The sequence below is a fragment of the Carex rostrata genome, chromosome 12 (genome assembly GCF_964058835.1).
Source record: "Carex rostrata chromosome 12, lpCarRost1.2, whole genome shotgun sequence".
NCBI classification, from domain to species: domain Eukaryota; kingdom Viridiplantae; phylum Streptophyta; class Magnoliopsida; order Poales; family Cyperaceae; genus Carex; species Carex rostrata.
This window is the reverse complement of record NC_135929.1, coordinates 12,654,346-12,670,029: the sequence shown is the minus strand read 5'-3', so window position 1 is coordinate 12,670,029 and position 15,684 is coordinate 12,654,346. Positions and strand designations below refer to the sequence as shown.

General features: G+C 33.8%; 1 protein-coding gene across 1 annotated transcript; it reads right to left on the bottom strand.

Annotated features, from left to right (window-relative positions):
• Positions 1-12,750: 12,750 nt before the first annotated feature.
• On the bottom strand, positions 12,751-14,205 carry LOC144563512 (F-box/kelch-repeat protein At1g23390-like). The gene has a single exon (XM_078312996.1). The coding sequence runs from the start codon at positions 14,060-14,062 to the stop codon at positions 12,908-12,910; it is 1,155 nt and encodes a 384-aa protein (XP_078169122.1). The 5' UTR covers positions 14,063-14,205; the 3' UTR covers positions 12,751-12,907.
• Between the last annotated feature and the right edge of the window lie 1,479 nt (positions 14,206-15,684).

The window sequence follows — 15,684 nt, the reverse complement described above, 5'->3', positions numbered from 1 at the left end:
GCACATCTAAGTGTTAGGAGCCAAGTCTATGACATTTAATCTAACCAAATAAAGTATATGAAGTTGGGTGAAACCAAGGAGTACCCGAAAGGTGAAACTTTCCTTGAGGCGAAAGTCCTTGGATACTTTTAGTAAACCGACAAGTAACTTAGATAAATTAGGCCAAAATGCGAAAGTTGAGGTTTAACGCATCTAAGAGGGAAGTAATTGAGTCCGGTAATTGGGTACTAGGCCAAAATGCGAAAGTTGAGGTTAGGTATCTAGATCTGGTCGATAGAAACCCTAAACATTAGCATCAACGCAGAAAACAGTAGCTGCAGCATTAACTCGGGGTCTCCTACGGACCGTACAGAAATCCGTACGGGCCGTATGCCTCGGGGCTGAACAGAAATGAAATATGAACCCTGGAAACGCCTTTTTATTCTTATTAAACAAAACCCCAAAAATATTTATTGTTTTTAATATTATTATTTATCTTTTTAAAACACCAAAATCACATTTGCAACTTCTAGAGTTTATTTAATTTAAGCAAAGTCCAGTTAAGTTTCAACCGTCCCTGTGGATCGATAGCTGATAATACTACGCGATTAGGATTGTACACTTGCAATCTGAGTCGAAAGTGTAATCAAGGTTAAAAGGTACAACTTGCTGTACTGAAACTTTGTGCATACTTTTGTGCGAACAAGGTATTATCCAGTTTTATCCGGATCTGTATTCAGAAAATTACTTCAATTATTCGATCCGTATTTTTATGCGAGACTATCGGTATCCGTATCCGAAAAATTATAACGGATAAGGATACGATAGGAATTCTAGTTATCTGTATCCGACCGTTTACACCCCTACAACAAATATATGTTCTTAAATTGATTTATTAAATTGCATAATGTATATAAATATATATATTCTGATGAATAATATAACACTATGACATGATTAGTCACTAATGTTTTGATAATATAATATATATTTTGTAACCAACAAAATTATTATGAAAAATACTAGATCTAATTTATGATTAAAAATATATATATATTTAGATGTTATTCTTTACTATAATGTACATTAGTAATTTATTTTTAATTATCCGAATTATATTCATATCCGTATTCATATCCGTCTGATATCCGATCCACATCCATATCCGTTTAATATCTTATCCGTATTCGTATCCAATACTATCCGTATTTGTATCCATATCCGAAAAATTATAACGGATAAGAATACAGTTTGACCACTATCCTTTCTGTATTCGACGGTTTACATCGCTAGGTGGCTATGGATATGGTGGCATTAATACGGTGGCTATGGATAGTTTCATAAATACGGTGTATATATACATTTCTGAATGTCTCTGACGAAATTGCTTTTTCTATTATTACTTTATCAATTATTATTTTCAATTTATGATTATTTTACATCTCTCAAATTTTATGTAATTGATAACGGCATGACTTAATTTTTTTTCACTACATTGGTACCGCGATCTCTCCAAATTCATATTAATTAATTACGAAAATATCATTTTTTTAATAGATTTCCAGATCGACCAATATACAATTGTTTCTAATTAATGGACAATTAAGTCTAAGATTATTCTTAATATTAAAAATAATTATAAGTATCCCATACTCTTGTCCCTCTCTATTCCCCCAACAACATTAAAGGAAAATTATATTATAGTCCTCACTAATTATATGGTCCCCTTTTCCAGTTGACACACCCATCTTGTATTAATTTTCATAAGTATAAATACTAAAATATAATAAAATTAATCCTTACAAAATAAAATATTAATACTTGCATACATGACGATATGTCCACCCTTTTTCAGGGATCAATAGTCAAATGAAGTAGTGGGGACCCCGCATCTCCCGCATCAACCTTCTCCGTCACTGCGTTAAAATTTCTCTAACAAAAATAGTTGACAACATAGGTATAAATACTTGTAATACTTGATATTAATACTTTCAGATATCATCCAGTGTTATATGTAAAAAATACTTGTAAATACTTTGTAATAACGAGCCCGAAAGTATGTCATTATGGATCTCATTTGAAAGAGAAAATTGCGTATAAGACGTTCGTGGTTTTAGATTTGCAAAAATCCTTATAGATCGTTAGAAATGTAGATGAGATTAAATGAATAAAAAAAATCCACCTCTAAAAACGTGTATGATCCCCCCATGTAGTTTGAGATTTGATTGGAGAGACAATTATTTATGTAAAAATTATTCACCTTATAGTTATAAATACTTCTGTTCTTAGGTATAAATATTTCCGTGCATGGAGATTAATATTTTAGAAAAAAAATTAGTACTGGAGTTTTTGTGGTACCCAAGACAATTATAGAAATTAAGTGTGGGAATAAATGAGGGGGATAGAGGTGTAGGGACAATTATCAAGATCCTAATATTAATTAAATTAACATTGATTTAAAAATTAATATTCAATGTCGCTAATTTACTTTAACAAAATTAATTATACATAAACATAATACAAGAACAATAAGCACCATTTATATATATATATATATATATAGAGAGAGAGAGAGAGAGAGAGTGGCTAATATGCATTCGGTTGCATATGGACCGAAGTGCTACCGGTCCAAATTTGATTTTTCAAAATCCAAACGGTCAATCTGAACCGTTCATCTTGTTCTCCATATTAATATGTGCTTGGAGACCAAATTTTATATTTTTCTGAATTTTTTTACTATTTATTAAGCATTTTACAAAATTGTTGATCCAACGGTGGCTTAACAAAACAGTAAAATCAGCAGCCACCGTTGGATCAACAATTTTGTAAAATGCTTAATAAATAGTAAAAAAAATTCAGAAAAATATAAAATTTGGTCTCCAAGCACATATTAATATGGAGAACAAGATGAACGGTTCAGATTGACCGTTTGAATTTTGAAAAATCAAATTTGGACCGGTAGCACTTCGGTCCATATGCAACCGAATGCATATTAGCCACTCTCTCTCTATATATATATAGAGAGAGAGATGGGCTATGGTGCATTGCAATGCATAGGCACCCTTGTGCATTGGATCATAAATCATCGATTCAAAGTCCAAATGACCGATCCAAACCGTTCATTTTGTTCTCCATATTAATATGTGCTTGGAGACCAAATTTTACATTTTTTGGAATTTTTTTACTATTTTTTTAAATTTATTGAAAATCTGCAAATCTGGGTGAACAGTAAAAAATTTTGGATCACTGGATCGGCAATTTTCAAAGTGGCTTAATAAATAGTAAAAAAATGTAAAATTTGGTATCCAAGTACATATTAATATGGAGAATAAGATGAACGGTTTGGATCGGTCATTTGGATTTTGAATTGGTGATTTATGGTCCAATGCACAAGAGTGCCTATGCATTGCAATGCACCATAGCCCATCTCTCTCTATATATATATATGAGGAGGGTTCAAATGCCTCCATTTTTTGTGCCTCCACCATGCCTCCATTTTTTAAAACTTTAATAACTCAAGATTTAAAACTTAAAAGTCAAAATAAAACCGTTACATGTGATCTATGTTATTTTCTCTATCTTCTCATAAAAAATTATCACATTTCAATTTTGTTTTTATGTGAATCAATAAGTTCAAAAATCAACGTCTAGAAATCATCCAAATTAGTGCATTTTTTACAAGCACTTGATGACAATCAAAATAAAATTGAAATGTCATAATTTTTTACATGTGCATAAATAAAATGATGTAGATCATATCCAACGGTTTTATTTTGATTTTTAAGTTTTAAATTTTGAATTATTAAAGTTTTAAAAAATGGAGGCATGGTGAAGGCACAAAAAATGGAGGCATTTGAACCCTCCTCTCTCTCTCTCTCTATATATATATACAGAGGGATCAAGTTACAACAAGTTATAACAACCATTTTCTACATTTTCAAAGTCCAAATCGTCGATCAAAACCGTTAGATGTGATCTCTACAATAAAATATGCTTGGAGACCAAATTTTATATTTTTTGGAATTTTTTTATTATTTATTAAGATGGGTAAAAAATTCAATGGTCTAAATTTGACTAGTTTTGGTACCCATCTTAGTAAATAGTAAAAAAATTCCAAAAAAATGTAAAATTTGGTCTCCAAGCACATTTTATTGTAGAGATCACATCTAACGGTTTGGATGGACGATTTGGACTTTGAAAATGTAGAAAATGGTTGTTGTAACTTGTTGTAACTCAAAAATTGTTGTAACTTGATCCCTCCTCATATATATATATATATATATATATATATATATAGATATATAGAGAGAGAGAGAGAGAGGTTGGCTAAGATCAAAGTGGTAGTTCCTGAGATTTGGTGCTACCAATTTATTTTTTAATTTTCAAAGTTCAAAACGTCAATCTAAACCGTTCAAGTTGATCTCTAAAAAAATTAGGCGAAGGAGGCTAAGTTAGTCGAAAATATGGTTATCGGTTTAAGGATGCAAGGTGACTAAGAAGGGGTAGAGAAAATGCCTCGAGCCAAGTGCCGAGTACCAGGCGCTATGACGCTAAAGTAACCCGATTTTGTATCGAAAATCACATCAAAATCATACTAAACCGACTATTTGTCCAATGATACTATTGTTCTGGACTCTTATAGAAGAGGATCTCGGTAAGATATGCACTTCTTCGGGAATTGGAGACCAAATTTTACATTTTTCTGATTTTTTTTACTATTTATTAAGCCATTTTGAAAATTGTTGATTCAACGGTAGCTTAACAAAACAGTAAAATCAGAATCCATCGTTGGATCAGCGATTTTCAAAGTGACTTAATAAATAGTAAAAAAAATTACAAAAATATAAAATTTGCTTTCCAAACACATTTTAATATAGAGATCAATTTGAACAGTTCAGATCGACGTTTTGAACTTTGAAAATTGAAAAACAAATTGGTAGTACCAAAGCTCAGGAACTACCACTTTTATCTTAGCCAACCCCTCCTCTCTCTCTCTCTCTATATATATATATATATATATAGAGAGAGAGAGAGAGAGAGAGAGAGATAGATGGGCTATGGTGCATTGCAATGCATGGAGGGGTTTGTGCATTGGACCATAAATCTAAAATTCAAAATCCAAATGATCGATCCAAACCGTTCATCTTGTTCTCCATATTAATATGTGCTTGGAGACCAAATTTTACATTTTTCTGAATTTTTTTACTATTTATTAAGTATTTTACAAAATTGTTGATCCAACGGTGGCTTAACAAAACAGTAAAATCAGCAGCCACCGTTGGATCAACAATTTTGTAAAATACTTAATAAATAGTAAAAAAATTCAGAAAAATGTAAAATTTTGTTCTCGAAGCACATATTAATATGGAGAACAAGATGAACGATTTGGATCGACCATTTGGATTTTGAATTTTAGATTTATGGTCCAATGCACAAACCCTTCCATGCATTGCAATGCACCATAGCCCATCTCTCTCTCTCTATATATATATATACATAGAGAGAGAGAGAGAGAGAGAGAGAGAGAGAGGGGTTGGCTACTCTACTTATATAAACATATGAGGGTATTGATAAGGCTCAATTATATATATACTTTTGGTTAGGGTTTTACCTCTAAAACTGCACCAAATCCCTTATATTTTAGCTTAGTTTAACATAGAATATACCAAAGAACCAAGTTACTGCCTTTGCCTTGTTTAAATTGCAGAAATTGAGCAAAATGAGCAATTCTATGGGTGTTTGTGTGGCCTGTAGGAATTCTGTGCGGGCCACACAAAATAAATTCAAGCCAAAAATAAAATTCGGAATTTATCAAGTTTTCTCCTTTCAAAACAGAGAGTTGTGCGGGCCTTTGTGTGACCTTAAGGAATTTTGTGTGGGCCACACAAAATCCTGCATGATCTCGAGCCAATTCTCCATTCTATGCAGGCCACAGGAAATTTTCACTGGCCGCAGAGAATTTGTGAAGGCTGCACGAATGCCAGTCTGGCCTGATTTCACCATATCTCTTCAGATTTCCTTCCAGATTTCGGGGGATTGTTTCCCAAGACACAAAATAGCTATATATTGGCAAGGAGACACCAGAGGAAGGCATCTTTCAACTTAGCTTTTATTCTATACATCTTTCTACATCTTTTCTATCTTCCCCAAGTGATTGAAGGCGATTGGAGCAAAGGATTGAAGGTTTTCTCGAGCGAGCAAAGGTGAAGACAAGGGGCAGCGAGCGAAGAGATTGGTGTTTTCTATTCTCTTTCTTGTTTTTCTTAGTTTTAATCATATTTACTCTTGTATTTCTCTTGGATGTTAGCGCACCCATGAGATGCTAGATTTCCTCTCTAGGGGCTTAGGCTTAAAACATGAACTTGTGTTAAAATCTACCTTAGTTGGATATTTTTCTCTATGATGATTGTTTGCTTGCATATTTGTTCTTGTTGATTTTATAATTCATGTGCTTGTATGATTTGTGTGCTCGTTAATTAGCATCCCGTTTAGGTCTAACAAACTTAAAGTGCTAGGATCAAAGAATTGATGGTACCAAATTGTATACATGAATAACCTTAGGATTAAGATTAGAAATGACCAAATCTATTTCTTAGTCCGGAACCACAAGAAACAAAGGTTGAATTGAGGTGAAGGACTTAATCGTGAAGCCTCATATTTGATTGGGACCCCTAGAATTGAACCAAATATTGGTATGAAGGACTTAATCGTGAAGTATTGATATTTAGGGATAAACTAGGCTAACCTATGCTTATGGTCTTAATAGCTAGGGTGAAGGACTTAATCATGAAATCCGAATTATTTAGGCACGTCATTAATTCACGAAAGTGACCCTTTTTGATATTTAAGGTTTAGAAACCCCATAATTGCAAACATGAATTTAGAAACCAACTAAGTGTTGATTTGACCAAGTGATTGTATGCCGAAAGCCCCTAGACTTCCCATCTCATTAAATCACAAAACTCCTTTTATTTATATGTTAAAATTGCTTTGTTTACTTTTAGACTCTCAATCGGGTATTGAACCCACAAAACCAATTTTCAAACAACCCCCCCCCCCCCCCATTTACTTTTATTGCATTGTTTTAGAATTAATTAATTTAGTAAAAAGTAATATTTCTCATTGTCTTTGGATCAATACCTAAACTACTACAAGGATAGGTTGTATGCTTGCAACTGACCTATTATTGTGTACTAAGGTTTTATAAATTTAAAAGTGAAAAAGTGTATTAAATTGACCCATTATCCAATGCCTAAAATACACAACAGGTATATGCTTATAAGTTATTTTTTCATTTTCATAATCCAAAAAGTCAATATGAACCATTAGATGTGATATTTATATTGAAATGTGCTTGGAGACCAAATTTTATATTTTTTTGATTTTTTTTACTATTTATTAAGCCACTTTGAAAATCGCTGATCCAATAGTAGCTTTTGATTTTACTGTTTTGTTAAGCCACCGTTGGATCAGCAATTTTTAAAGTGGCTTAATAAATAGTCCAAAAATTTAGAAAAATGTAAAATTTGGTCTCCAAGCACATTTCAATATAGAGATCACATCTAATGGTTCAGATCGACTTTTTGGTTTTAAAAATGAAAAAATGACTTATAAGTATATAATCTCATATGCTTATGTAAATAGAGTAGCCAACCTCTCTCTATATATATTAATTTAAAATGAAAGGGCATGCACAGATTGACAGATTCTAGGTAGTTATTATATTGCATCATCAAAAATGCTAAAATAACAAAAACTATATAGTAAGATTGATGAACTACCAATGAATTATGTGGTTTAGCATTTTGGCTATACAAAATAGAATTCAGATCCATTTATGTAACTAAAAATTGAAGTTTAAATTTGAATTGTTCATTATAAATTGACACGAATTTTAAAGGAAGCGTCTAATTGTCCACAGATTTTTGTCCACCATTTGTCCACAGACTTGACTTGCGCGAATACTGTAAAACTACTTCTACATGCTGTATAGTTATACAATATATCACATAAAATATATTAGTTAGTCACAAAACATCCAACAACTATTTGAAGTGGTCCCATGATAGTTAAAAACAGATTGCAACTTGCATAACAGGACAAAAAAATTGTATTTTCAAACTATACTTTTGGAAATTGCAGTTATAGGAAGTTATTAGCGGTTAGTGTTAGTTATTAGCAGTTATTTTGATAAAAAAAACGTGATAAAAAGACAAAATTTAATTTTCTGAATAATTTTTTTAAAAAAATTTTTCCTTTATTTAATCAACATACAAAAGAATCATCCAAATAATGAATACTGTAAAATTGTCACCTTTAAACTATAAAAATAAAATATACAAACTATAAAATTGCAATCATGCAAAATTGACAGATGAAAACTATAAAACAAAACATACAAACTATAAAATTTAAATACTGTAAAACTGTCACCTTTAAACTATAAAAATAAAACACACAAACTATAAAATTTCAATAATGTTAAATTAGCAGTTGAAAATGATAAAACAAAATGTAAAAAGTGCAAAATTTCAATACTGTAAAACTATCAACTTAAACTATAAAAGCAAAACTTACAAACTATAAAATTTCAATAATGTAAAATTAACATATGAAAATGATAAAACAAAATGTAAAAAATATAAAATTTCAATACTGTAAAACTGTCAACTTAAACTATAAAAAGCAAAATGTATAAACTATAAAATGCTAATACTGTAAAACTGGTGGATGTAAACTATAAACCAATTGAATATATACAACATCCAGAACATCAAAAATAAAAAGTGAAAAAATAAAAACTATAATACTTAAATATTGTAAACTGACAAATGTTAACTACAAAGATAACAATTGCAAACTGTAATACATCATTATTCAACAAAAAACGACAATTCAAGAGCATTTGTTCAACACAACCATAATATTCACTACACAAATATATCTGTGAAGGCATTTGTCAAGAGCATTTGCAAACTTTAGAAGTTGACCGACTAATTTAAACGAGACTGTGATGGCATTTTGGAGTTGTGTTGCACAACTCCAACATAGGACTTTCCTTCTAATTCTCTCTTCACATTGTGCACCGTGTATAACTAGGATTTTGAGATCTTGTACCTAACATCGATGATCACCACGCGAGGATTGTAGCTCTGTCCGCCGATTAGCTGCTGCCACTCAAGGACCTCCGACTGGGAAGTGAAATTAGGTCACAAGAGAGTAGATAGCTAGAAGCGACATCCGAGCCGACTGATGGCCTGATCTGTCTTCCTAATCATGAATCCAATGGAGTAGATCGCTTTGCCAAGACTCATTATGTCTCCGGCAGTAGACAATGAAAGTTTGACAGTGTGCACCGAGAGGAGGTAGAATTTGGGGACGGGGTTTGTTCGATCGAGGGAGATCGAGATGGAGAACAATAAAGAGAAGAGCGACGCCCATCAGTTTGGGGATCGGGCCATGGTAGCTCGATAATCATATCCGTCATTAAAGATAGCTTGAGTGAGGACTGAGAAAGGGAGCTCTGATTTAGAATCTTGCTAACAGGAGAGAGAGAGCAAATATAGAAAGAGGAGACGATTTAGAAAATCGTTAAGAATTTGGTGATTAAATCGCCTTAATGAAGAAAGGGAGGTTGATTAAGTAGTTGTTGGACCGTTAAAATCCATTAGAATTGGATAAAATTTATTAATTGTGGACAGATGGTGGACAAAACATGATGGACGGAAACCTTTTCTCAATTTTAAAATTGTTCATTTCTTATATATTACAATTAATTACTTCGCAATTTCCGGTGAGGACTGATTTGATGTTGTACAAATTAACTCAAAAATGGAATAATATCATTGAATCCGGACTCTGGCCAAATTGATTATATTTTAAATAACCCTATATATTATATATATATAGAGAGAGAGATGAGCTACAGTACATTGCAATGTATAGCCTTCTTTGTACATTGCCCTATAAATTACGTGATTCAAAGTTCAAATAACCGATTCAAACCATTCATCTTATATCCACATTAATATGTGTTTGGAGACCAAATTTTACATTTTTTTAGAATTTTTTTTACTATTTGTTTAGATTTATTGAAAATCGCTGTTTTCAGACAAATCTGGACCATAAAAAAATAACGATTTTCAATAAATCTAAACAAATAGTAAAAAAATTCCAAAAAATGTAAAATTTGATCTCCAAATACATATTAATATGGATATAAGATGAACGGTTTGGATCGGTTATTTGAACTTTAAATCACGTGATTTATAGGGCAATGTACAAAGAAGGTTATACATTGCAATGTACTGTAGCTCATCTCTCTCTCTCTATATATATATACTAGTGTAGTGCCCATGCGTTACAACAGAGACATATTATAAGAGAATAAAAAAAATATCATACAAAATGATATACTTAATAGAAAAAAATAATCATTGAACAATATCTATAAATAATATTAAAATAAATTCATTCTAAATCCAAATTATAAATAAAAAGGTCAGAAAATACAAAAAATGAGAAGAATTTTTCTTTGTTTTGTCCCAAAGTCAAAAGAAACAGCAACAGAAAGAAAAAAATAAAAATAAAGATCAGAACAATAATCACCCCGGTCAAACCAATATTGCATATTATTATTACCCAGATAAACCCTCTACATTATAAAATTAAGATTGTCTCTATATTGAATAAAAATCTTTTAATTTCAAGAGATCAAGAACAATAGCCTTGGCAAAGAATCAAAGATAACAGCTTGCAACAAAGTTGAAGTACCGTGAACAACCTTTGCAATGCTAACTCCAATATCACAACCGGCTTGTCAGTGCCGTCACAAAACTCACTCTCTGTTGTGACTGGCTTAAACACTCTCTCTACATCCTGCTCTGCCAGCCTCGGCCATAGCAGCACACTGACAAACCATGAACCATCGTTTTTTGGGCTCCAAAAAATGATGAAGGAACCAGACCCAACCGGGCCGACCCCACCAAGGCGATGCCATGACAGGGAATCAAAGCCAAAATCTAATTCAACCTGAAATAGCAATAAATGAATCAATCACAATAGTCAGGGCTCCTAATCTTACCTCCACCGTTTTGATCCATTTTACCACCTTAGCCATCTCCTCCACTGTTTCGATCCATCTTAGTTTCAAAACAAATTGAGAAGCAAATTATCAAACAAACAAAAATCCAATAATTTAAGTTTTGAACTCCAATCTATTTATGGAAGTTCAACAAATTTAAAATCTCTGCAAAAACAAAAGTTGCAGTTGCAATTTATTTAAATTGGCTTCATGAATGGGGATTTGGAATTCTCAAACTTAGATTTCCAATTTTGTTTACTTACAGCATTGATCCACTTATCACATTGTCGGAGGTAATGCAAATTCAACCTTTTAGCTTACTGTAATGGAAAGGGAAAATTTGCAACAACAAATTTTGCAAACTGTTCAGCTGGTACAAAACCAGCATGATGATGTTGTGTGGAAATTGGAAGTAACAGGGGTCTTTTCTGTAAAAACGGCATATTTTGGTATGATGAAAGAGCATAGAGTGATAACACATAATAGCAAAATCTGGAAATTAATGGCACCACCCAGAGTGAAGGTTTTTGCTTGGCTACTATTAATTAATAGAATTCTCACAATTGATAATTTAAATAGAAGGGGGTGGTGTCTTGTCAATCGATGTGTTATGTGCAAGAATGATTCCGAGACAACAAAACACTTGTTCAATGTCTTGTTCAATGATTGTCTTGTCAGATTACCGAGAATCTCTGATATTATCAACATGGATGCCATATCTGCACTAACCAGCAAGAGGTATACAAGGAAAGAAAGATCAATTTTGTTAATCTCACAATTTGTTTTATGGAGAGAAAGGTGTTGCAGAATTTTCAGAGATTCAGAGAAAGATATTGAGGATTTAGTGGATCAGGTTCAGTCACAATGGAGTTATAGTATGTTAGTTCAGAGGGTATAGAAATGATAAAACAAAAGAGGTACAGTGGAAAGAAACAAGGCACAGAGGCTGAAACTCGACGCTGAAATGAGGGTCTGATATGTATACAAGTAGGACTGGTAAATGGTGGTACCAACTGAAACCGGTTCGGTGTTGGATGCTACTGGGATGTAGGAGGGAGTACCGTATCGTGCCTAGATCTAAGGCTCCACACCGGAGCATTCTCGGATCAGTATAGGAAGCTTGGGATTCTTCGTCTTCAGATCTATGGCGGCGAAGGAGGTGGCGGTGCTTCATCCCTCAGCGTTGATCCTTGCGCGTCCTGAGTGAGGAGTCCTTGTGGCGGCACCTCCTCCCGAGATGACTCGCCAGAAGAGGAGTCGCTGGAGGAATCGAAGAAGCAGCCATGGCGGCCACAGAGAGATTTGAATTTATTATGGGAAGAGAGAAAAATCGAGAGAGATGATCTCTTCGTTGATTCGATCAGAGAAAATACAACATATGGTGCGCAGTAAGTATGGCATTATGTGTAGCGGATAATATTTAACTAAATACAAACTTCTACGCATAAGAAAAAAGTTTTAATAAAAAAAAAGATAAGTTATGTAATTGAAAAGCTAAAATTCAACTTTTAATCACAATCATTACAGGATCTAGACATTAAGCTTCTTAATAAGGAAGAGATATATATTTGACAAAAGTAAATTTTCACCTATTTCATTATGAAACAATATAATTCATACAAAATAATGTATAGCACCGATCATATTCAAATATATCGAACTAATGAAAGATCAACCAACAAGTAACATACCAGAAAAAGGGTAACCCTGTACATATATAACATATATATCTCATTGCAACTCACAATCAAGAACTTTGCCTAAGGCGCTATCTTTCAACAAAAAAAAAAAAGGAACTCACAATCAAGAACTAATTCACTGAATGCGCGCGGAGTAACAAGTTGGTTATATTAAACAACGAGCAACTTCATGCAAAGTCACTGGAGAGCATCCAACGGATATCCTCTCCATCATGTTACATCCAACGGTGGCTGGAGCTGGAACCCATTCCCACCTCCACACTCTTCTTCCTTCCTCCTCCATTGACAACTGGTACATCACCACGCCGTTTTTCATGTTCGCCGGGTCAAACATGTAGCCACCACGCTCCGTCCCACGCACCTCCACCGAACAAATCGCCTGCCTGTCTTCATGCAGACTGTTGAAATTAGGAAACAACCGATCCACCATCTCCGTCGGCATTTCCTCTGGATTGTTACTGATCACCTGTAAAGTGTCCCCGTCAACCTCCCAAGTTCTTACCTTCATCATTCCTCCGTCTTTCCCGGCTCCAACTAATAGCAATCTCTCCTTGCCGACAATCCCGATAGACCATTTCAAGACCGATAGGTTGGGCTTCAACTGACGGGTGACCACCCATGTTTTACTCTCTGGATCAAACTGACTAACACAACCGGTGTTCTTCTCGATCATGTAGAGTCGCTTATCCGAAACGGCAACAGAGAGCCATGTGGCATATGTTGATCCTTCGAACATAGTTGGCATTGGCTCGGCCAATTCCCATGTGCCGGTTTGCTTATTATAAACCTCTACTGCCCCTTCTTCCTCTTCCTCATCAAAATCTGTCCCGCCACCTACCACCACTACCCACTGACCCACCTCCACCACGACCGGATCTTGCCTCCATACTTTCGGCCCCTTGGCCTCCATCTTAATTGAACACCCAAATGGATCTTTAGATATCACCATCTGAGAGAGGGTTAGTTTGTACAATAGGTCCCGGGTGGAACCGTGGAGGAAGTACGGGGTGAGCAATGATTGTTTTACTGTTGAATTGTTGCGAGAGGGTACAGACAGCCAAGTCTGGGAGTATGGGTCTAAGGCGTGAATGGAGTGATTTGAGTCAGTGGGATAGGGGAGACAGCGTAGGATGAGCCATGGGAAGAGACGGGGCTGAGTGTGCAGAGAGGAGCGGACAGCATGGAGCCAGTCATGGGACACACATGATGCGGAGAGCAAGTCAATTGTCGGCAAAGTAGTCATCACAGCCTCGAGCAAGTCGGCCGGAAAATCGGGCCAAAATGTGCCAGGTTGGTCCATGGCTTTCTGCTCAATTGAGTTCTTGGCTTCTTGGTGGTTTGTGTGGTGATGTAGGGTGGAGGAATCAATCTATCTATGAGCTTTTTATACAGGGAAAGTAAGAGTGATCTTAAGTGAATTACATATTAATTAGATAAATTCAAAAACAGCTAGCCCAGTTGGTTAAAAAGTCTACTAAACTTTACAAGTGGTGTCTTGTCTTAAAACAATTGACAATTGTTTGTGTATTAATCAATAAGACAATACTACATACGGATCCCCCAATTGTTTTGTTTCTTTTAATTGGAACTAATCCGGGCACTCTCAATTTTATATAATAAATCGTACCTACAAGTTGAGGAATTATAGATTACTATATTTACATACAATAAAAGTCAGAAATTAATTTTGAAGCTAGGGATAAGAAATAGGGGTGCAAACTGATTGGATAATATCCGACTGTATCTGGATCTGTATCCAAAAATTAGATATGAATATCTTATATCTGAATATCCGTACGGATGCAGATACGGATATGGTTTATCCGTATCCGAATAGTAGATATATATCATATAGTTTAGTATATTACGAAAATATATATTTATGTATATATCTACGGATATTCGATATCTAATCCGTATCCGTCTAATATCCGATCCGTATCCTTATCTGAAAAATAAAAATGGATACATATATGTTTTTACCACTATCCTATCCGTTTGCACCCCTAATAAGAGAACCTAATTAACGTTCTTAAAAAAAAAAACAGAGAATTTTAAGTTTTATCATAACTCAACTTTGCAAGTTTGACTTTGGGTGATACAACGTGCGCACAAGATCAAAGAATTCAGGAAAATGTCAGGTCAAAGAAATGCTGGTAAAATGCCAGATTAATTGCATCAGAAGATATCTGACAATTATCAGTTTACACAAGAATTGGCATTTTATGCACCATATTAATACATTCTAATTTTGCTGTTTGGTTAATAGACCGTTAGATCAGCGATTTTCAAAGTAGCTTAATAAATAGTAAAAAAATTTCAAAAAATATAAAATTTGGTCTCCAAGCATATTTTAATATAGAGATCATATCTAACTGTTTAGATCGATCATTTGGACTTTAAAATCCAAAAACGACTTGCTTGCACGGGAGCCGTAGTACAAACGTTTTGATATTAGCCAACGTCTCTCTCTCTCTCTCTATATATATATATAGGGTAAGGCTACGGTGCTACGGCTCAATATTCGAGTTTTCAAAATCCTAACGGTCGATCCGAACCGTTTATCTTGTTCTCAATATTAATATGTATTTGGAGACCAAATTTTATATTTTTTGAAATTTTTTTACTATTAAGCAATTTTGAAAATTGCTGATCCGATGGTCTAGAAATTTTTACTGTTCACAGCAAAACAGCAGTTTTCAAAATTGCTTAATAAATAGTACAAAAATTTCAAAAAATATAAAATTTGGTCTCCAAGCACATTTCAATATGGAGATCATGTTGAGCGGTTCGGATCGGTTGTTTGGATTTTCAAAATAAAAATATAATCCCATGGAGCACAAACGCGTTTTACTCCATGGAGTAGCGTAGCTCATCTCATATATATAAATATATATATATATATATATATATATATATATA